At 52.5% G+C, this 22526-nt stretch overlaps 1 protein-coding gene across 1 annotated transcript in view; it reads left to right on the top strand.

Moving 5' to 3' along the window:
- PAPPA (pappalysin 1) overlaps nucleotides 1-22526 on the top strand; it is a 257383-nt gene that overhangs the window by 191726 nt on the left and 43131 nt on the right. The window contains exons 16-19 of the mRNA XM_032634984.1: nucleotides 3841-4051; nucleotides 4645-4816; nucleotides 13150-13297; nucleotides 18315-18424. Coding sequence (XP_032490875.1) covers nucleotides 3841-4051; nucleotides 4645-4816; nucleotides 13150-13297; nucleotides 18315-18424 — 641 coding nt within the window. The remainder of the gene's footprint in view (nucleotides 1-3840; nucleotides 4052-4644; nucleotides 4817-13149; nucleotides 13298-18314; nucleotides 18425-22526) is intronic.

Raw genomic sequence — 22526 nt, 5'->3', positions numbered from 1 at the left:
TGCACACGGGTTCAGTAGTTGTGGCTCGCGGGCTCTAGATCACAGGCTCAGCAGTTGTGGCACACGGGCTTAGTTGCTCCGTGGCATGTGGGATCTTCTTGGATCAGGGATCGAACCCGTGTCCCCTGCATTGGCAGGCGGAGTCTTAACCACTGTGCCACCAGGGAAGTCCAAGGTCTGTTTCTTAACAGGAGCAATGAAGCTGAATCTCCTCCCACTTCTACCTTTGGTTAATGCAACCTCCTGAGTGCTGGTTTGTCCTTATCCTGGTCCAGCTAGCTGCATTTTTGTTTTCTTAATACAGTGGCCAATACCCTTCCACATCCTAAAATATTAGAGCTGGACAAGAATTTAAAGACGGCTTTGGTTTAGGGACAGAGAGGTTAGGTGACTTGTTCAAGGTCACACGTAGATTCATAATACTCCACGCATTTAACAAATGGATACTGAGGGCTTACTATGTGCTTGCCACAGGGTAGGTTCTGGGAATAAAAGAATGAACAAGACCATGTCCCAGACCTTAGGATGTGGGCAGTGCCAACACTGTATACAAGGCATTAAGAAAAACCAGACATAGGTCTCCTGGCATTTCCCTCCTTGTATTCTATTCTAGGTTAATTTCAATCTTAAAGCCACTCTCAAAGAAATGGGGTCTTCTAGATACTCTTTAAAATACAATAATAAAGGGCTTCCCTGGTGGCGCAGTGGTTGAGAGTCCACCTGCCGATGAAGGGGACACGGGTTCGTGCCCTGGTCCGGGAAGATCCCACATGCCGTGGAGCGGCTGGGCCCGAGAGCCATGGCCGCTGAGCCTGAGCGTCCGGAGCCTGTGCTCCGCAACGGGAGAGGCCACAACGGTGAGAGGCCCGCGTACCGCAAAAAAAAAAAAAAAAAATACAATAATAAAAACAGATATATTTCTTTTGACAGTACATTTATAATTATTTTAACACTCACTAGAGATTGAAGTTTCCTTCGCCTGTAGACAGGCTGAGCAAGATTCATTTTCCTGACTTTAAAAGATGAACAAACAGAAGTACAGGGTCACATAACTTTCTGATATCGGCACTCTTCCCCTCAACCAGGGATTCCAGGCTCAGAAATGCCTTCACCTCGTGTCCTGAGTCATGTTCTCCCAGGAAACACAGGGAGAGGAATGAGAAAAGGAGGCATGGAAATGATAGAAGCGTCAGGATCTCTCCTAAAGCCAGTTACCTCTGTGGGCAGCTGGAGCTCAGTCCCGCTGGGGAAGAGTGGGAGACAGGGTAGAACATTCCTCTGGAAACTGTCTTGTTAATGCCCCAGCTCCTTCACTGGTTGAGTGCTACGTCCGGGAGCACTGACACCTCAGTTCTGTGAGCTTGCCCTGTGTGCAGGAGAGCCTCCCTGGTCAGAACAAAAGGCCTCCAGTGACAGATGGCTGCAGGTGCAGTATAGAGGTCAGAGCCAAGGGCATGGACAGCGGTGTCCTACCTACTTTCTTCAAAGCCCCAGGGTGGCTGCAGGGTGGCGGCCACAGCTTGGGCGTGGAAATGCTGATTCTGCACGGTTCAGCGCTTGCTGTGAGGTGGGGCGTGTCCATGGTCCTGAATCGCCGGTTCCTGCTTTAGCGTGTTTCTTCTTTTGACTGTGGTGCACGGCTAACTCCTATTTACCCTCTCCCAGGATGCACATTTCTGGTTTGCATTTTCTCTCTTGATTAACGTTTTGCGATTTTTATGTTAGCTTTTGCCACAAAGGAACCATCACTTCCGCTTTGCGATCTATGATTTGCATAGCTGGTAGGGTGTACTTTTAAAGCACCTCAGCCCTTTCTCCAGAGGTATTTTATCCTTCTTGGGAAATTTAGGGAGGGTGTGCTTCCCTTATCTTCTGTGACTGCCCTCCCCACTAAGTGCTTGCTAAGCCGGGGCTCTCCCAAACACTGCCCCCGTCGCAGGGGCCAAGCGAAAAAGCACTTTATGGTCTCTGGTATCCTGGAGCCCTCTCTGCTTCTGTGGAAGCCAAATGAGTCATCCTTCCACACCCTTTTTTCTTTTTACTTGGTGTAGAAGTATCTGTAGTTTGCAGTGTCACAGTTTATCAACGTGGAATCCTCTGTGGGGCTTGCAGACCCTAAACAGTCTTGTACTCCCCAGATGACTCACACAGACACAGGAGGAGAAAGAAGAAAGTGAACGGGGAGAGAAGCAACAGAGGAGCGTACATACCCTCCCACCTTTCTTCTTTTTCATGCTTTATTTCTCTCCATAGTGCTTTCCACCTTCTAGCCTACTAAATAGTTTGCTTTTTTAGGATATTTTAATGCGTTCCTCCCTATTCCACTAGAACATAAGCTCCAAGAGGGCAGGGTTTGGGTTTTGTTTTGTTCACTGCGTTGTCCCAACGTAGACAAGAGTAGCTGGCACAGAGTAGGCACTAAATAGATGCTTGTTGAATGAATGAAGGCTTCCATGCGACCCCTGTGGTCCTTTCAGGTCGACTACTGAAGGCAGAGGTTAGGAGGGAGAGAGGGGGGAGGTGAGGAAGAAAAGAAGGGAGGGAAGGAGGGAGAGAAGAAGCAAATAAGGAATTTGACAGCACATTTTCTTTGGCAGCGCAGCTCGTAAATGTTGTTTCATCTGATCTTCTCATCACCCTGAAAGGCAGGAGCAATTGCTTTCTCTCTGTAGCTAGGAGACTTGGGGCTTGGCTCTCTCAGAATAGACCCTGACAGCTCCGCTGAGCAGGTATAGCCAACTTGCCATTAAAACCCACAAAATCAGCTTGAAACCCCACTTCAGTCTTCTACTAACCAGGAGAACTTGGTCAAGTCACTTGTCTCTCTTAAGTCGCTGTTTCCAAATGGGAGTCATCCTACTAAGAGCACTGTGGTGAGAATAAATGAGATCACGTAGCAGAAGTACTCAGTACGTCGTAAATGATCAGTCTCGTCCCTGTCACCCCTCTCCAACTTCCAAATCCCGGAGCCTCCCATGTGATTCCAGTCCTCGTTGTCAACACCTTTCAAGAACAACGGGGAAGAGGAGAGTTTGGTTGAGAGATCCAAGTTTCAGGTCCATCTCTGATTGTCTTGGGGAGGTTTGGGGCAGGCTGTGCATCGATAATATATGACCTGGCAGTGAAAAGCCTGACTCCCCGTGTGTTACTTTTATGTGTAACGTTCCCCATCAGGCCAGCTTCCCGATGGCAATCAGCACGTCTGTTGTATCTGGCACGGGCTACGGGGGACGTGCTCATCTCTCAGCCGCTTTGGCAAAGCTTCACTGAATACTGGGGCCTGAAAAGAAAATCAAGCCTTCAGATACCACAACGCTCTTACTTCCAGGCATAGGGGGGGCTAGGACAACTACAGGGGTACAGGGCTCAGAGAGGGAGCGGCAGCTAGAGGTCACACAGCACACTGATCCCAGAGGTCGGAGGTGATTCTGATAGGAGCTTGCTCTGCCACTTAAGAGGGGGCGAGGGCCTTCATCTCTGGGCTCGAATGTCCATGACAAAGGAGGGAGGATGGACTGAAGGATTATGGAGTTCTCTTTTCTATGCAGTATAAGAGGTTTCAGAATCAAGTCAGGAGCCTTGAATTTTAATGCACTGTCGACATGGGGTACGTCACTCCCCAAGTTGCATCTCCCTTTTTTTTGTGTGTGGCAGCTCTTTCTCTCCCTAGGTTCCTCAGTTGTAAGTGGAAGGGTCTGGAATTATATGTGAAAGATCCTCTGGTTCTTCAAGTTGGCTTCAGTCCAGGCAGTGCCTGAATTGGGCTATCAGAGACCACGCTCCGCACCCCACCCCGACCCCACCCACCCCCCGCTAACCCTGCCTGCCTGTGTCCTCCAGGCAACAACAGTCTCCTGACCTGCATGGAGGACGGGCTGTGGTCCTTCCCAGAGGCCCTGTGCGAGCTCCTGTGCCTGGCCCCACCCCCAGTGCCCAACGCAGACCTCCAGACGGCCCGCTGCCGGGAGAACAAGCACAAGGTGGGCTCTTTCTGCAAGTACAAGTGCAGACCTGGATACCACGTGCCCGGCTCCTCCCGGAAGTCAAAGAAGTAAGTGGGGCTGCAAAGGCAAACTCACACGTGCTTGGGGGGAGGAGAGCCAGGTCTGGCTGTCTGGTTAGAAGGAAGTGCTCACTTCTCTGCTAGAGACGGTACCCACCATTCCTCGCATTCTCTTTGGTGGGAATCTAGAAGGATATTGTTAACAGCTGCCTGCCGGCTGTGTGCCCTCAGGCAACTGACTTCACTTCTCTGGGCCTCTACTTTTCAGCAATAAAATGGGGATGATAATAACAGTTACCACATAAGATTGCTGTGAAAAATGAATGAGGATGTATACGTAAAGTGCTTGCAAAGTGCCTGGTATATAGTAAATGGTGGGTACTGATACCGTCCTTGCGCCAGGATCCATCAGAGGAGATGGGCCAGCAGGGCTTGAATTTTATTTCAGTCCACAGGTAACTCTTGCTTGGCCCTGAGAAAGGAACGTTTACCTTAACCCCTACCACCCAACAGGACAGGCAGGGAATCAGGAAGGGGAAAGGGAGACGTGGGGCTAGCCGGCTCCAGAGAAACATGGGTGCAGAGCATGGCTCCAGCCATTTGGTCCTTGAGATGTCTCTTCTTTTATCTCTTCCTTGAAGACGGGCCTTCAAGACCCAGTGCACCCAAGATGGTAGCTGGCAGGAGGGGGCTTGTGTTCCGGTGACTTGTGACCCTCCTCCACCGAAATTCCACGGGCTCTACCAGTGCACTAATGGCTTCCAGTTCAACAGCGAGTGCAGGGTCAAGTGTGAAGACAGCGATGCCGCCCAGGTGAGACTCCTTGAACTTGAGGTCTGTACTTAGGTCCCGCTCCTCTCTGCTTACCAAAGAGCGGCCAGTGTTTTAAGAACCACGTCCTCGGGCTTCCCTGGTGGCACAGTGGTTGAGAGTCCGCTTGCCGATGCAGGGGACGCGGGTTCGTGCCCCGGTCTGGGAAGATCCCACATGCCGCGGAGCGGCTGGGCCCGTGAGCCATGGCCGCTGGGCCTGCGCGTCCGGAGCCTGTGCTCCGCAATGGGAGAGGCCACAACAGTGAGAGGCCCGCGTACCGCAAATTAAAAAAAAAAAAAAAAAAAAAACACGTCCTCTAGGAGACTCTCTGTGGATGCCAGAATCGTATAATAGCAACATCAGCAGCGCAGACGTAAGGAGCTGGGTTCTCGCTGTCTTTTCTTTGTAATCTCTCTGAGCCTCGTTGTCCTACCTGTATCACTGCATTTTACTGGTTCAGAGATTCTTAGCTCTGAACCCCTATGAAAGAAATCACGTGTGGAATCCCAGTGTATGAAGTCGATCGAGTTAAGGAATGACCAAGGCTGTTTGGCCAACTTTCTACCACCATCACCACTTACGTTGGTCCCTGAAATACTTAAAATCATGACTTTCACTGTCTTGAGACATCAGCTGGCTCCTCAAGCATAAAGAGAAAGGGAACCATATTTAGACTAGATGTACAGTTTTGAGAATACTATGGAAGAAAGAAGGACAGAGGGAGATGGAATTTTATCTCAATCCACATGTAACTGAGACAAAGTCCAGCACTCCTGCCGGCCCTGCGGAAGGAGTTCTGTGAACGCGTTTTCCTTCCTCCTGACACATACACCCCCACTCCACCCACTAAGACGGGTCGGGAATCAAGTGTGGGAAAGAGAATGACGAGCCAGCTGGCTCCAGAGAAGACCTAAGTCCACAAGGAGCTCCAACCCTGAGAGAACCAACCATTTAGGGTTGACACCTCAAGCCCCATGCCTCACAGGTGTGCAAGGCCAGGGTTCAGCCAACTGGGCCGCAGTGCAAGTTTCTCCCGCTGTCAGTCCTTAGTCTTTATTAGCATCTACCAAATACCAGGCAGTGTCAAAGCGGCATCCTCACCTCATCTCACTCCCGCTCCCACATCCAAATAGCCACCAAGTCCTACCCGTTCTCTCTCTCAGTCAGCTCCTGAAGTGTTCTCATCTGGCTGGAATGCCACCACCCTGACTCAGGCCACCAGCTAACTCTCCTGGGCCGCCGTGCAGCTTCCTGACCATCTCCCTGCTTTCTCCTTGCCCCTCCAGTGTATTGTTCGCATTTCAGCCAGAGTGGTTTGTTTAGAGCACAGATGTGATCGTAACAGTTCCCCTGCTCAAAGCCCTTTGTGGACCGGCGACCCCCATCTCCCTTAGGATAAATCCCACCTGTGCATTCAGGACGTCTCCCCCATCACCAGTAAGACGGATCTCCCCTTCACCTGGGCATTCTCTGTGAAAAAGCCCCTGTCACCTTTTCCAGCCACCTCACTCCTAACCATCCTTCACCATTCAGCCCAGGTAGCCCTCCTTCCAAGGACCTTTTCCTGACCCTTCCACTGTGGGCTCCATGCCCCTCCTAGGGGTCCCCCCATTCACAGCATCGACCACACTGCATTGTAATTCATTTCACCTCCCCCTTCCCCCCCCCACGCCAGGTTCTGAAATGCCTGACCACAGCTTTAATCTTCCCTGTGTTTTCAGCACTTGGGACAGTGCCAAGCACCTAATAGGTGCTCAGGAAGTGACAGGGCATGAGAAAGAGCTGCAATGAACATCCAGGCCAGTCTCCTCATTTTCCAGACGAGAAAGTCACTCACCCACCCAAGGTGACATAGCTGGTGTCGGCTGAGTCCGAATCGGAACCCAGGCCCCCCCCCCCTCTCTCCCTTACGTAAAACTGTTGCTAACAGTTACCAGAACTGCTGAGCCGAATAATATTCTGGCCGTGGTCACGTTATCAAACCGAAACCCAGTCTGCCCGCGGCCTGCCAAGTACCTTTCCTGGCCAGTTTGTATTTAAAGGAGAGGAAAATGTAAATTTATCAGATGACTCGAGCAGTTCTGTTTGGCAACTGGCAGAGAGGCCAGACACAAAGGAGCAGAGGGTATTGCTTGCCGGCTAGAAGAATGAGGGAACGCATGCCAAATGGGCTCCTAATACAATTGACGTTTCTAGTTTGTACTGCAAATGAATTTCCTCTACCCTCAGACCAGGGGCCTGAGAGCCAAATCTAGTATTCACCTCAGATCCCCTCTTGCTGCCTGTGAGCACAGCTGAAACGCACGGCACGGAGGATCTTGAATCAGGCAGCTTGTATGGAGCGAGAATTCTTTGCTTTCCAAACAAGTTCCAGGTCCTGGCGAGAGAGGACAGGGACCGTTGCAGGGGAGGTTCACATATACTCCTTCCCACGGCCACTACAAGTAAATTAGCAAATCAAACCTCGACTTCATTCATTCCTTGGGAGCCAGTATGAGGCTGGATCTGGACTCTTGAGTGTGAATCCTGGCTTCACCACTTGCTAGCTGGAGGACTTGGGCAAGTTGTTCAACTCTTTAAGCTTCAGTTTGCTCATTCATAAAATGGGGGAGGGGAAATAATACTGCCTACCTTATAGTTTATTTGGGAGGGTTAAACGAGGTAATGAAAGTAAGGCATGCCTATGAGTAACCCCTGGAATTGTAGAGTGTACAACCTATGCCACCGTGCATGGCAGCCTTGGGGAAGGCACAGATGAACTAGCCTGCCTTTAAGGTCACTTCTAGTGGAGAGATGCCACATGCATCATGTGTGCCACGTGGGCTCTTACAGAACCTGGAAACAAAGGCAGTGGCTTGAAAGTCAGCCCTCTGTCGGTAGCTAGCCCCAGAAAGTCAACCATCATGCGTGAGGCCAGGATATAGGTTGGGGAGACCAATAGGAACCATAGGAACCTGACCTCTAGCTCACATAAACCTGTAGAACTTATAGACTCTCTAGATGAGCGCTACCCTGTAGAACCTTCTGCTACGATGGAAGTGTTTCCATGTCTGTGCTGTGCAGTATGGTGGCCTCCAGCCACGTGTGGCTATGGACCGCTTGAAATACAGCTAAGTGACTGAACAGCTAAATGTTACATTTTACTTAATTTTAAATCATTCAAATTTAAATGTAAATAGCCACACGTATATAGTGGCTACCGTATTGGACAGTTCAGCTCTAGAATTTATAGTGTTATTATCCCTGTAAACCAAGACAGAGAACCTTAACAATAACAGCTTTTAAAAAAAAAAAATTGTTTTAAGTATTTCCTGACTGCCAAACTGAAGCCACAGATTTGCTCTCACTTTGACACTTCATAATAAACTTCTGAAAAAGAAGCGATATGCCCATCTTGCAGATAAGGGAAGAAAGCTTGTGAAGCCAAGCTCTTGCCCACTGTTATGAGTTAGTAGGGGGTGATGACTGGCTCCAGGGCCCTGCATTTCCCACTGTCTCCAGACATTTCCAGGGCAGGGAGTGGCAAAGGACAGGGATTCCGTCTCCAGGCGACTGGAGAGAAGTGCTAATTGTCTGAGCGTTTAATCTAACTCAGATGCCCCTGAGCTGTCCGAGGGGATAACACAGCGAGAAGCACTGTGGGAGGCTTTGTAGGTGATTAGGGGAGTGGGCTGTCTTGGGATGGGGACAGGGTCTGTGGGAGATGCATGCACAGGGGCTGCAGCAGGAGAGGAAGAAGCTAAAGGTGCTTTCGGAATGAAGTAATGCACTCAGTGGTGGACTTTAGCAACACTGCGGGAGCCAGAGAGGAAGGGTGGGAGTGGAGCCAGGGATGCACCCAGTTCTTTGCACGGATCACAGAGGAAGGATGTAAAAGCCTTTCTGCCACTAGTGGTGTGCAGCTGGCCCTGCCTTTCTGGGTCTGCTCTGGACACAGCACAGCTCTCACATGTATAATGCCTCCCAGAGCAGGGGCAGCTTCTAGTTTCAGGGTTGTCACATGCTTGCCCGAGGACGCAGGGCTTCCCAGAGGAAGTCAGAGACATCCCAGGCCCATGTGATGTTGGAGGTGGGCCAGACCTCAGAGATTTTCTACTGCAACACACTTACCTTATAGATGGGACCACTGGAGCCCAGAGAGGGGAAGCAACGTACCTCAAGTCACACAGCAAGTTATTGATACCAGCAGAGTCAGATCTGACACACAGTCTCCTAACCAAGTCGTTGCACAAGCCACATTTTCTGCCCATCCTTACTCCTGGAGCTGCGTGTCACCCCTGAATCTCACTGGGAGGAAGCAAAATGCATGTAAGGCCATTGACTGGACACATAGGCAAAGAGTGAACAGCAGCTGTGATTTATTGAGCATTTACTACATTTCAGTCTGGGCTAAGTGCTTTACACAGACTACTTCATTTAAGCCCCACAGCATCTGGCATTACTGTCCCGTGTTGAAGATGAGGAAGATGTGGTTCAGTGAGGTAAAGTGGCTTGCCCACCTTATACAACTAGGAAGTCCAGGTAGAACGGAGACTCCAGTTGCTAGGTCAGGCTGCCTCCAAAGCTTAACTGTTTATATCCTGCACTGCACCTTGCGGTTCTGCCTGGCTCTGATGTTGCCATGTTTCTCTCTGCCATTATTTTGTTTATTTTCATTTCTGCTAAGTAGAGAAAGTCTAGGTCTCCCTCTCCACTCATCCCCCAGCCTCTCCTCTCCACCTCCCCTCCCCTGCCTTGTAGTAAAGCTCAGAGGCTTACAGGAAGAGGTCTGTCTCTGGCCCCGACGACCGGCGTGACTTGGGCCTGCTGCCTCCCTATGTTGGTGGCTGCCATTTCTACAACGTGGGTGACGCTGGGGCTGATTCTGAAGTTCCCTTGGAGACAGTGCAACAGGGTGGTTAAGAGCTCAGCTAACCCTTAGAGAGCTTGATGTGTGCGTTAAGCTCTAAATGCTTCACGTAACCTAACTCACTTAATCCTCGTGGTGACTTTCTCAGGCCGTGAACTGCAGCCTTATTTAACAGTTGAGGAAACTGAGGCAGAGAGGAGTTAAGGAACTTCCCCAAGTCTACACAGTGGGAACGTTGCAGAGATGGGATTTGAACCTGGGCAGCTGGCTTAAGTCCATACTCTTAACCATTACACCAATATCATTTAAAAACTCATCTTTCACTTCCTAGCTGAGCCTCAGTTTCCAAATCTGTAAAAGGGACATAATTTCTACACTAACTACATTGTTAAAAGCATTTTCAAATGTGCGTAAAACACTTGGCACATACTAGGTATTAGATACTATGTTATATGCCTGCGGCTCTTTGTGGACCTGTGTAGCTGAAGAGGGGTCGAGAGAGCACAATATGCCCTTTTACAGATGGATGCACAGGCACAGAGAGGCAAAATGCTTTGCTGAGGGATGCTCAGCCCCCCTGGTGAGAATTTTCACCCTGGCGTGCAGCACTGTGTGTGTGGGTCCCCTGCCCGTGGTCTCTGGTCTCCCCACATTGGGTCCTCAATGTCAGGTCATCTCTGAGCAAACTAGACTCAACATCATGGATCTTACTCTGAGGGTCCGCACCGGTTGGTAGGCAGCCCTGAGTGCACCAAGATCTATTCCCAAAGGAGGATTCGAACATCTGGAGAGGCTCCAGGAGGTCTGCCATGCAGAGGGCACAGTAGGGGCAAAGGGATGGTGGTGGGAAGCAAGAGAAGTGTGCAGGAGAGACGGGTGACCCCAGACTAGCAGGAAGGACATGTGCGTAGCAAGAGATGGGGGCTGGACGTGTCGTCTGGGTTCCACTGTAGAAGCCCGCCCTGGACTGCCAGCCCTCAAGTAAGCCTTGTTTGGAAGCCCAGCCCAGAAGGATCCCGTCCTCTGTAAGGCCGATCTAGTCAGCAGCAGCAGGTGCTCGATGACCTGGGCAGGAGGGAGAGAGTCGAGAGGTAGCAAGACCCATAGCTTTATGCTCCCACCTTCTATAGTGGAGCCTCCCCAGTCTGAAATTCCCTGAGCAGATTCCAGTCAGTTCTAATACATTCTCTGTTGCAAACCGAGCTCTCCAGCCAGCTCTGGCCCACATAGTGCTGAGGTCTGCAGCCCTTCAGGGGCTGGAGGCCAAATGCATCACAGGCCCAGGCCAAGGCTCCAGGAAATTGGGGTCAATTTCCTACTCCCATGAGGGCCCAGCCGAATCACGGGGCCTGGGGCTCTGGGAGGGAGAGTCGGGGTTCTCTGAAGCCACATGAAGCTGCCTACGCTTTCCCTGAGCTCACATGGAACCTCTGGGTGGACTCGGCAATCATCCCACAGCTGCGTGCTCGGGATGGGCCACCCTTCTCGATGGCCACAGAGGCGTCCACCACAACTGGACCCTCCTCGTGCTGGTCCACGTGAGGCCCAGAGAGGGGCCCCCTTTCTCTCTAAATCCCCTCTCCTTGCAGCTGTTTTCTCAGACAGGGGAGCTTCCGCCTGCATCAACCCTTTCCAAGAGTTTATTTTTTCATGTGTGCACTCATTCATTTATTTCCGTATTTGTTCGTGATTCATGCATTCATTTCTCTTCTTGTGTTTTAAACAAATTCCTTCCATAACTGTCACCTGTTGACTCCATATCTTGTTAAACGGTTCTTGAGTGAGCAAAAATACTGAGTGACGAGTGAATGGACCAAAGGCCAGGACCTATTAAGTGTTGTGCAAGGCCCTGGGGATGCAGGGATGACTAAGGAGCTCATCGTCTAGGAGGGAGCAGTGGGGATAAAGAGGCAGTGGGTGTCAGAGACCTTCAGGTAGTGTTCTGTGCAGGACCGGGGTGGCGTTAGGACAGGATGGCTTGTGCCAGAAAAGGTCTGTGCCGGTGTTTGGGCAGGAGGGCAGGGGAGAGGGACAGAGCAGACAGGAGGAGAAGCACGGCCGTGTGGCACCTCACGGGGTGCCTTCAAGAATGCAGGCGACTGATGGAGTTCAAGGTTAGCGGTGGTGCCGTGGGCAGCGGGGAGCTGGAGAATCAGGCAGAGTTAAGGCTCTGAGGGCTCTGGAGGCCAGACGCAGGGGCTTGAGTGACAGCTGAAGGGCATGGGAGCCATTCCGCAGACATTTTCATTGGCGGAGCGTGGTCAGCTGCTCTGGCCTCACGTAGAGTTTCTCTTCTCATCCTAAACGTGAAAGAGGGAGACGCTATACAGCTTGTTCTCACACAGGAGGCCCCACTGTGCAGAGACTACCCGTGGTTCTCCAGTTCCAAGGGGTAGAGTCCAGACTCCATAAGTGGCTGTTTAAGGCTCCACACCTTACCTGCCGTACCAGCTCTTCCCGATTCCCTCCCTCTCGAACTTGCACGTGCCCTTTGGCCTTGCACAGGTGTCCTTCCCTCCCTGTTCTGCCTGATTCCACACAGAATCTTGAAAACTCTTTTCCGTATGTCACCTCCTCTCAGAGGCCTTCCCAGCTTGCCCCTCACATCCGGTTATTCTCGCCGGGTGCACACAGCGCAGTCACTGAGCACGGTCCTGAACCCAGAGTGGACACTAAGAAACGGTCTTTGGATTTAGGGGTGGTTCTGAAATTTCGACAAAGCTGGACACCTCCCGTTAGAATCTTAGATGTGCAAAGCGGTTTGGAGGAAGGACGACGTCTGCAGGCTGCACTTGCCCGTGACTTTGCAGAAGATTGAGAAATGGGAAATGTCGCCTATTTTAAAGAATCAGAGGGGAGGGCGCAGACGGAAGTATCCCGCCCCCACCCCCCCCCCCGCACCCTCTTGATGCCATTATTGCTGGAATGGAATAGAGCAGAACGGAGGACGGGAAGGGGAAGGAGAGGAGGGAATCCCTGGAAGAGAAAGCTCCTCAGCGGAGCCAAGGTCGCCTACTTAGCACGTGGCAGAGCCCTGGCCTGGGACGCTTTCTCATCGATTGAGAGGAAACGAGCTTTGGTGTATGCCTGTCTCCTTCCAAACAGCGCCAGGACCCATGTTTACTCACAGTACACGTTGGGGGTGCACGTGGGTCCCACCTTCTCAGTTAAAAACAAACACACAAGCAGAACACATTTCTCCGATTGAAATCTCTGAAACAGCACTGCTGAGATTTAGGAAACCTGGGAGTTAAACTGTCCAGGATGCTTTGAGCAAGTTTGTTCCCACACTGAGTCCTCAGCTTTCCTGTCTGTAAAATGGAGATATTACAGTTCCTCTGTCTGAGGGTGGTTGGGGTTCCACCACTGTTAAGAACTTGTTTTTTTAACATTTTCAGAGCTCTGGGGAGATGCAACACTCAGAGGCTTCTTCTGTGGAGGGTGGGGTCTCTCTTGGTCCTGACTGTGCTTCTGTGACGTTCAGGGGCATGGGAGCAACGTCATCCACTGCCGGAAAGATGGCACCTGGAGCGGCTCCTTCCACGTCTGCCAGGAGATGCAAGGCCAGTGCTCAGCCCCGGACCAGCTCAACAGCAACCTGAAGCTGCAGTGCCCTGCAGGCTATGCCATCGGTACGACGGGCGTGTCGGGTTGAGCAGTGGGAGGGCACGTCCTTCCAGGAGCTCGGGGCTCACGCCCTGCCGAGGACTTGGGCAGCCGTGCTATGTGAGACCTTGCATGAGGCACTGGGGAAATGAAGAGGAATGAGACCAGACCCTGTCCTCCCAGAGAGAGAGTTCAGGGCAGGGATGTTGGCAAAGCAGTGTTGGGTGAGCGTGCAGTTCCACTGGAGTACAGAACAGCTGACCGGTGCCTCCGGGGACACAGAAGGCTCCCAGAGGAAGGGACGCTTATACAGGGATTTGCAGGAGCTTGTGGGGCAAGAAATGGCACTCCAGGCAGAAGGGATCGCGTGGCAAAGGGAGGGAGGGAGGGATGAAAACACGCGTCCTGTTTAGGGAAGCAGTCGTGGTCCAGCGTGGCAGCCTTTGTTATTAATCTTAAAGTTTATGTAATGCCGGTCATTCGGAGTACCGACTGTGGGTCAGTGCCGCACCAAGCACTTCAGAGGCATTGTCTCGTTTCCTCTCAGTAACCTTTAACAGATGAGGAAATTGAGACTCAAAGGGATCTTTGCAACCTCTCCTTCTCCAAAGCCTGAGTCCTTTCCACGGCATTCCAGTTGCCTCCTAAATAAGGATGAATAGTGTTTTCAGAATACTATTTGCGTGGTGATAGACCAACTTGCCAGTGAAGGGAGACAAACTGGGGTTTGATGCCAGGAGTTTGTCTGGTTGAAAGCAGGTGTCTGGACAGACGCGTTAATCACAGGCCTGCGGCTTTCTGGGGAGCTGGGTGTGCATTGAGTCTAATCTCAGTTGAGGGCAGTGATACTGATGACCTCTTGGGCTGATTCCCTAATTGACCACGATGAAAAGCCCAGGGAATTGGATGTCCTTTCTCATGGCCAGTCCTGGGACAATCACCAGGGATGTCTGGAGCAGAAGGTTATCTGTGCAGGCACTCACTCTCAGCCACACAGAGTCAACGTGTTCCTCACCTAGTAAAACGAGTTACCGTTTCATGTCCAGAAGGGAGGCCCATGGCTGGAGAGCAGAGGCGTAAGGGGGCCTGACCACTTCCTTTTGAAGATGGAAACGTGTAGCCTCCAAGTGCAGAGGTTCTTCACCTGAACTCAGAGTAGGGATCAACCCTCCTGTGTCAGTCCAGGACGGGTCAGAAAACACCCACGGACATGGTTCTGTCCCTGCTGATTCCAGAGGTACTTTAAGATATTGCCGAGCCACCGATCCAAAGGACCCTGACCAGGAGGGTTGCAGAGAGGTGGGGTTTATAGGGCCTGCCACTATAAGCTTTCTAGAGAGTTGGGGCAACAGGTGTAGCAATGGCAAGTAGCTTTGGCTCTTCCATCCCAAGGCCACGGCTTTCTCCTCTCCATCATCCCTGAGGGGTGTTCATGGCTCTGGACACTTCTGTCTGTGGTGGGGTCCCTGTCCCCAGCTCAGTCAGGGCATGCGCGTGAATACTCAGTCACACTCACGACTGGCCTTGAGCAGCCCTGGGAGAAAAAATGCTGACGAAAAACAGACCTCCTGCATGTCTGCATCCACCGACACGTGCAAGCACATATATTCATATACGCACAAATGCTTAACCAGATGTACACGCACACGTCATGTGGTGAGCCCATGCCTGGCACGTACACTTCAGCGAGACACCACACACATTCGCCACCCATAAACCTGCATGTAGCTCGCACACACATACACTAACACACCTCGTGGCCCCTTTGAACCTGTATTGTGTGTACCTGTCACAGGCACGCGAAAGTGAGCCAGAATACCTGGCTCTCTGCTGGCCCACAGAATGGTCAGGAGGGAGGGGTAGCATTTGCTTTACCCACTGAGCTTCTTCATGGTCAGAGCAGAAAGGGAAAGCAAGCTGTCTGACATCGGAACCCGAATCTCCTTCCCTTCCTCATGCTCCCACGGCCATGCAGATGCCAGTTTTATGAATACGGTGACCCGGGATGGGCGGTGGGCAGGTGAGGGCACACGGGGAGAGCTGAGAGAGTAAAAGCGGCCTGGGGCACTGAGGGGGTGGCGAGAGGACGGAGGGGAGAGGCTTCTCTCCCCCACCCCCCAGGCTGCTCTCCCTCCTACCGCATTCTGAGCCCCTCCCTGGGCAGAGCCCACCTCACCAAGGAGAGAGACTCGACCAAAGGCCTGGTAAGCAGGGCACGGGTGACATATGTGCCCAGCTCGGTGGCTGGGGCCCACGTGCTGGGGCCACCCAGAGCAGCTCTTCCAGGGTCCCTCCCCGAGCAGCCTGGGGAGGCTTCTGTGGCAGTGAGGGGTCCTCAGAAAGTCGTTACTGCCACCAAGGCCGCTGCCACCGTCCCTGCTCCTCCCGGGAAGGGGAGGCGGGGGCCGCCGAGATCACCAGTCTGTAGTGATGCCGATTAGGGCTCATGTATCACAACACAGCAGCCTGGTCCTGAGGCCCAGAGCCGCGGCATGGGGGAGGGAAGTGCCGAGGGGGAGGTACGGGGCAAGAGAAATTAAGACGTGGCTCCTGCGTAAGGCGGCGGTGGCCTCCTGTGTTGACCAGTCTTTTCCCCCCTTTTGGGATAAATAACCGTTGTCTACTTCTCAGAGGCTGCATCTTCTTTTCTCGAAAGGATTTTATCATCGCAGCCTGGTTTCATCCTTGCTCCCTAAAATCTTCAGAACTGATCTCGTGACAGACACACACCACCGAGTGTCTCTGACTGCTTAGGGATCCCTCTTCTTCTCGTCACTCACCTTTTTTGTCTTTTTGTGTGTCCCCCGTTTCTTTTCTTTCTTCTGACTCTTCACCCCTGTCTGTCCCCTTCCACTGCTGCCTTCTTTTCTCTTCCCTCTGTGTCTCCGCCGTATCCATCGCTGGGCTTGGAATTCAGAGAGACGTGGGCTTTCATTCACGGCCCCCTACTCGCCATCTCTGCGACCCGAGCTCGCACGCTGCACGCTGTCGCCTCTGAGACGGATGCGATGACACTGGGTGTGCAGGGGAACGAGTGACGGGTGAAAAACACCTGGCAGGACCGGGAATATCCCCATCCCCACCTTCTGGGCTCAGTGGCCCCATGTTTAAATTAAAGAGGTTCCAGAGATTGTCCTGAACCCGCCGCCCCACCCTTGCTACCTCTTCCGATTCTGTGAGTTCTGTGAGTCTCTTAGATTGAAGAGGGTGACGAGGTAGGTGGCACCAGGAAGGGCACTGGATAAACTATATATACATATACAAGTGTCTATGTACGTATAGCTGCATGTATGCGTAAACATGCATACATACTGTGTACACACACACACACACACACACACACACACACACGTTTGCAGGGAGCCTTTAGAATGGCTCACAGCATAGGATGTTTTTCAAGAGAGTTGACTCTTGTAAACCTTTTAGTGTTCAAGGGTGGTCTTGGCCCTAAGGCAGGGGAATGACCTCCTTAGGGCCCTGGTCAGATTCTGACACCTCAGTTCTTTGTCCATATGAATGAGCACTTTTTTGGGAGTCCTGGGGACATCCCAGGGGATGAGCTTGATTTTTAGGAGACTTCAGAATCAGTGAGGTCAGGACAGAGAATGTATGAGTCAAATTACAGTCATCTTGCTAACCCATAGCTTGAAAGTCAGCTGAAGAAGTCCCTGGACCAAGGGCTTCTGTGTACTAACCCTGTCCCTGTCGGTCATGGCGCCTTCACCGACTCACTGCCTGATTCATGTTTTCATCCCTGTATCCACTTCCTCAGTCATTTATTCATTCACTCATCCATCTAGGTACCCACTTCCTCCACCACGAGACGCCTCATTCAGCATTCACTCATTGTGCCAGTCATCCATTCATTCATTCACTCTCTCATTTCCTCAACCACCTATGCACCCATTCACTCTTGTCCCTTTCACTCACTTCACAGATACTCACTGAGTGCCTGCCATCCGCCACGCACAGTGCCAGGCTCTGGGCATAGAAGGGGGAGCGCGGGCAGTGCTGGCCTCGTGGAGTTACAGTCGAGCAGGGAAGAGAGCTATTGGTACAACAGTCACCAAGCCAACGTGACAAATCTGTGCTGGGTGCCAGTGAGAGGGTTTGGCCCGTCAGGAATGGAGGTTTTCTCCGAGCAAGCGACACGTGGATTGAGGTCTGAAGGGTCATTAACTGGTCATACGTTCGTGGAAGAGGGGCAGGGATGGTCTCGAGGGCACAGAGGGCGCGAATGCAGGCAGTGTGGGAGGAGAAGTATGGGGCCGAGACGTTGACGTTGCATTCACAGGCTCCCCGTTCATTTGGTTGACGCCTGCTGAGCAGACCCTGTGTGTCAGGCACTGGGTTAGGCTCAGAGAGGAACTGATCCCATCCCTGCCCTCCCAGGGCATCCCTGTTACTGGGAAAAGGAGGGAAAGGGGGTAAGCCCAACACCGGAGTGAGATTCCTCAGTGCCAAACTCTGCTCTCACTCAGCTGCAGAAATCAGGGCAGGCTTCTTGGAGGATTTGAGCTGGACTTTGAAGAACTGGTAGGATTTGACCGTGCAAAGGCAGATCGGGGGGACGATTCAGGAGACAGGATGGACAGGAACAGAAGTACAGAGACGAGGAAGTGTGGGACTCCCATGCGAAACCGAGCACAGTCCGGTTAGTGGGAGGGTGTGAAGATGGTTAGTGGGAGATAAGGTTGACCAGACCGTGGGAGGCCATGGGTGCCGAGCAGAGGGATCTGGACTTTGTCCTGGATGGATGTGGGGAACCTTCGAAAGGTTTCTGAGCAGAGGAAGAGCAGGACCAACCTGGGCTGAGGGCTGCTGACCGTGGTGGTGCGTGCCAGCTGGACTGGAGACGAGAGAACGGTCAGGGAGACCAGAGGTGGCGCTGCTGGGGCGTTCACTCCTGCCCACTGCCCTTGAGGGTGGGCGTCCCCACTCACTGGGGACCAGGGAGCGGCAGGGCCCGCTCTGGGGGTGGGGCAGCCCCTGGCTTCAGGAGACGGGGGCCGAGCCATCACCTCACTCTCGGCTTCCCCTCAGGGTCGGAGTGTGCCACCTCGTGCCTGGACCACAACAGCGAGCCCATCATCCTGCCAGTGAACGTGACCGTCCGTGACATCCCCCACTGGCTGAACCCCACGCGGGTGGAGGTGAGTGACGGGGGCCACCCCCCTGCGGCTCAGGGAGGGAAATGACCTTGTTGACCACTTATACGCTCTGGTCCTGCATTAGTCCCTCTACATACGTGAAAGCATCTAACGGTCACATCTGCTCTGTGGAGTGAAGACTTGTTCACCATCATTTTTCCAGCCCTTGAGTGTTTAATACCTTCCCTCTGACAGGCCCTGTGCTAGGGATCTTTTATGTACTGTCCCGCTGAATCCTGATGACAGCCTAGGAGTTAGAGGACTAATGTGCCTAGTGTACAGATGAGGAAACTGAGGCCCCAAGAACAGCTGGGTAGAAAGAGCAGAGTCAGGTCACAGACCCGTGTCTGCCTCACTGGAGCGTCCTCACTGGTCAGGACGGTGCTCTTGGCTTCTCTAATATAAGCTCTGGGATATTCCATAGCCTAGGCTTCTGGTATCTTTCTCGTGCCTTGCTTATTTGGTGGAAAGCAATTAATATGTGATACGGGGAACTAGTAACACCAATTGTGTACGAAGCACCTACCGTGTTTGTGCACCCGGAGCTTAGCATACGAGGTCTGAACGAGGTTCAGACCCCCACTGGTCTCCCAGGATGGTTATGTGGAGTGAGGGCCACTGTCTGCATTCTCCCCTTGTGGACACTGAGACCTCAGGAGCGGGCAATGGCCCAGGGTGAGGGCTCGACCCCAAGCCTGCATCCAAGGGCTGTGCTCTTCCCACGGTCAGGCTGCTGGAAGGCCATGTTCACACTGGTGCTGGCCGCTCCCACATTCCTGGGTGTCACCCGGTCACTCGGGACCCCACTCTTGTCCTCCGGGGCAGCACGATCCCAGGCCTCATGTGCCAGCTCTGGGCACTGGCCCCTCACGCTGGAGGAAGTGAGAGAGGCAGGGCTGCAGGGCGGGTTCAGCCTTTCTGCCGGGGCGCCGGAGGCCTTGCCGTCTGCCCGCCCGCTGCAGAACCCGAGGCCGGGTGCACTGTTTCCCCGATGAGCCGAGAGCACGGCTGTGAGGGCTTACGCAGCACTCTGCACCTGTGGGCCTGGCCCTGGGCCTGGCCAGCAGCCCCCTGCGCTCCCGTGCGCCCCAGGGCTCTCCACCCCTCCTTCGTCATCCTCCCCACTCCCGCTCTCTGCCCATCTCCAGCTTCATTTCTTCTCCTGCCTCTTTCTTCACGCTCTTTCTCTCCCTTCTCCTGATACCTCTGTGACCTGGCTCTGCCTCCCTCCTGCCCACGTTCTTTCCCTCCATCCCCACTGTTCTCTCCATCTCTCTCTGTCCGTCTCTCTGCCTGACTCTCCCGGACCTGCACGAGCGCACCCTGCGCACCCTGCTTCCCTCACCTCACCGAGCACCCCATGTACTCTGATGGGCTGTATGTCAGAGTCTCAAGGAAGTTGGAGATCATCAGATACACGCCCCTCATTGTACAGATGGAGAAACTGAGGCTCAGAGAGGGAGAGGACTGGGCCAGGTCAGCCCAGGAAGCAGAGGCAGGATCTTGACCGGGAGCTCCTTGCACTCCATCCCGCCCTGCCTCTACTCCACCCTGACTTCCACCCAGCAAAGGCAGGGACCTACACTCTACACAGAGCACAGGAGACCTCGCTCACATCCCACGTGCCTGGGACCCACACCGGGTTCCCCGACCCGGCTCCCCCTCAGGCCTTTCCTCGCTGCCCCCGGGTGAATTCCCACCCTTCCCTCTGTGAGCCCCAGGCACTAAAGAGTTCAGTTATAATTCACTGTGAAATAAATCTAGGGATTTGAAAGTCTACAAAGCGCCCCCCTCGTCAGTCGCCCACCCGCTGCCTGCCTGCTCCAGCCCCCCACCCAGTTCCCTGGTCTGCCGGCCTTTATTGATGCCGGCCTACCCAGAGAGCCATAACGAGGTTCAGACCTCCACTGGTCTCCGGAGGCCTCATTATCCAGGAGGAAGAAATGTGCTAGAAAAAGGGAGGAGGGCGAAGGGCAGAGATTGAGGATTTCCAGGAATCAGGCAGAAAAGCTGGCCTCGGCTGCACCCTTGCCCCTTCTGTGGTGAGAGCTACAGAAACAGAGCTGCTGGTGCAGGCACTGCCAGGCCAAGGCAGGCCCTGGATCGCTCCTCTGCTTTCTGAGGGTTCACCTCTGAGCACCAGCACAAGGTAGATGGTCAGGACCGAGGTTCCGCGCCAGCTACTGTCACATTTGTCCCCAGCATAAGAGAGTGAGAGATGACAGCTGACATTTAATGGATGCCTGCTGTGAATCGAGCATTGGATCAGACACCTTCCAGCCTTGATTTGCACGCGCGCGCACACACACACACACACACACACACACACACACACACACACACACACACTATGAGGCGGGAATTAGACTCCATTTTTTCAGCAGAGGAAATGGAATCTCAGAGGTAGAAGCCACTTGCCTGCGAGGAACTGAAGAGGGACCCAGGCCAGCCTGATGCTGCCGTGTACTCCTCCAGCTACCCCTGCAGCCTCTACAATGATAATAATAAAGGCAGAATGTTTACGATCGCTTACCAGCCGGTGAATAATTCACAACTGGCTCTCCACAAAAGTACACCCTCTGATTCGTAGCACCTGCCAATTCCTGAGGCGTAAATGTTCTCACCATAGCAGATTTCTGGGTTTCCAAGTGGCTGTCACTCAACACAAGTAGCAAGAGATCAGCACTGTTGCCTCTCGTAAGCCCACGCAAGCCTGCTGCGGCCCACCACTGGCACTTACCGCGTGACAGGCTCTGTTTTAAGCACTTTACCTGTATTGGCACGTATGACGAGAATGAGGACCACCTAGATGAGTGGAATACCAACACTGAGATCACGTGCAGGACTGGTGACCTTCGTGAAGGTGGGCCCGTGCTCACCTTATTTACCCTGGTGCACCCCTCAAGCGCCCAGCACACGGTAGATGCTCCCTCAATGTTTATGGTGGCTGAGTCAGGTGACCAGGGTTCAACACCTGCTTGCTATACGTGCCAGAGTTGCCCCATCTGTGAAACAAGAGCTAGACTGAAACCAAGAGTCACAAACTCACACACCGACGGGAACCAGACAGGTGCGATAAGCGGGTGAAGCAGGCCAAGCGTGTGATTTTGTATCTTAAATACTGAGTATTGGGACGATGATTTTGTATCTTAAATACTGAGTATTGGGCTGGCCAAAAACCTTGTTCGGGTTTTTCCGTGAGGTGTTACGGAAAAACCCAAACAAAATTTTTGGCCAACCCATAGCAGTAGCAGTAGCAGTAGTATTTACAATAAATACATCAGACAGACACAGAGGGACTTAAAGAAAAGAAAACAACTGCCCATGTGCGTACTGCCCAACTTAAGAAATGAGATATTACAAATGCAGTTGACGTTTTTCCTGTTGAGATTAAGCTCACATGCTAATCTTAAGCATTAGACTTGATCAATTTTTATGTTTGTGTCCACTCTTGAAACCCAGATCAGGGTGGGGACCTTTCCAACTCCCCAGAGAGGCCTTCCCTTCTCCATGGCAGGCAGTACCCACACCACGGAGATACTGGTTTTGCTTATTTTTGAACTTCGTGTTACTGGAATCTTAGAGTATATATCTGATGAAATTCTTTTTAGGCATATGTTTTACCTTCATAAAGAAAAACACTCTGTCCTTTCATTTCCTTTAAGTTCTCCCCCCTTTAAAGCCCCCTCCCACGTATGCAGTTTTGAAAGCAGTAGAGATACAGAGAAACCTTCCTCTAATCTAATAAGCAAGACAGTGCAAACTCTCAATGATAGATGGAAACACCCCTCAGGCTCAGTGCTGGAGAGACTGCAGGGAATGGTGGAGACTGTGGTCAACTGTGGAAGACACACGCTGGCTGCCAAAGGGGGAGCCTCTAGCTGAGTGTGACAGTGTGGAAATGTGGGTTCAGTGTGGCCAGATTTTCCTTTTTTTCTTGAGTACAAGAAATCTGGAGTTTTTAAAATAAGAAGTCTCTCATGTTTTATATATTGGCAACTGATTCTGACTTTTGTTAAGCACTCTGTGTGCCAAACCCAACATTTCTGTGGGTTGTATAGCCCGGAAGCTGTTGGCTTACAACCTCTGGATTGAGACAGACTCT

The sequence above is a fragment of the Phocoena sinus genome, chromosome 6 (genome assembly GCF_008692025.1).
Source record: "Phocoena sinus isolate mPhoSin1 chromosome 6, mPhoSin1.pri, whole genome shotgun sequence".
Classification (NCBI taxonomy): Eukaryota; Metazoa; Chordata; class Mammalia; order Artiodactyla; family Phocoenidae; genus Phocoena; species Phocoena sinus.
The sequence above is the reverse complement of the archived record's forward strand: the minus strand, read 5'-3'. Positions and strand labels throughout refer to the sequence as shown.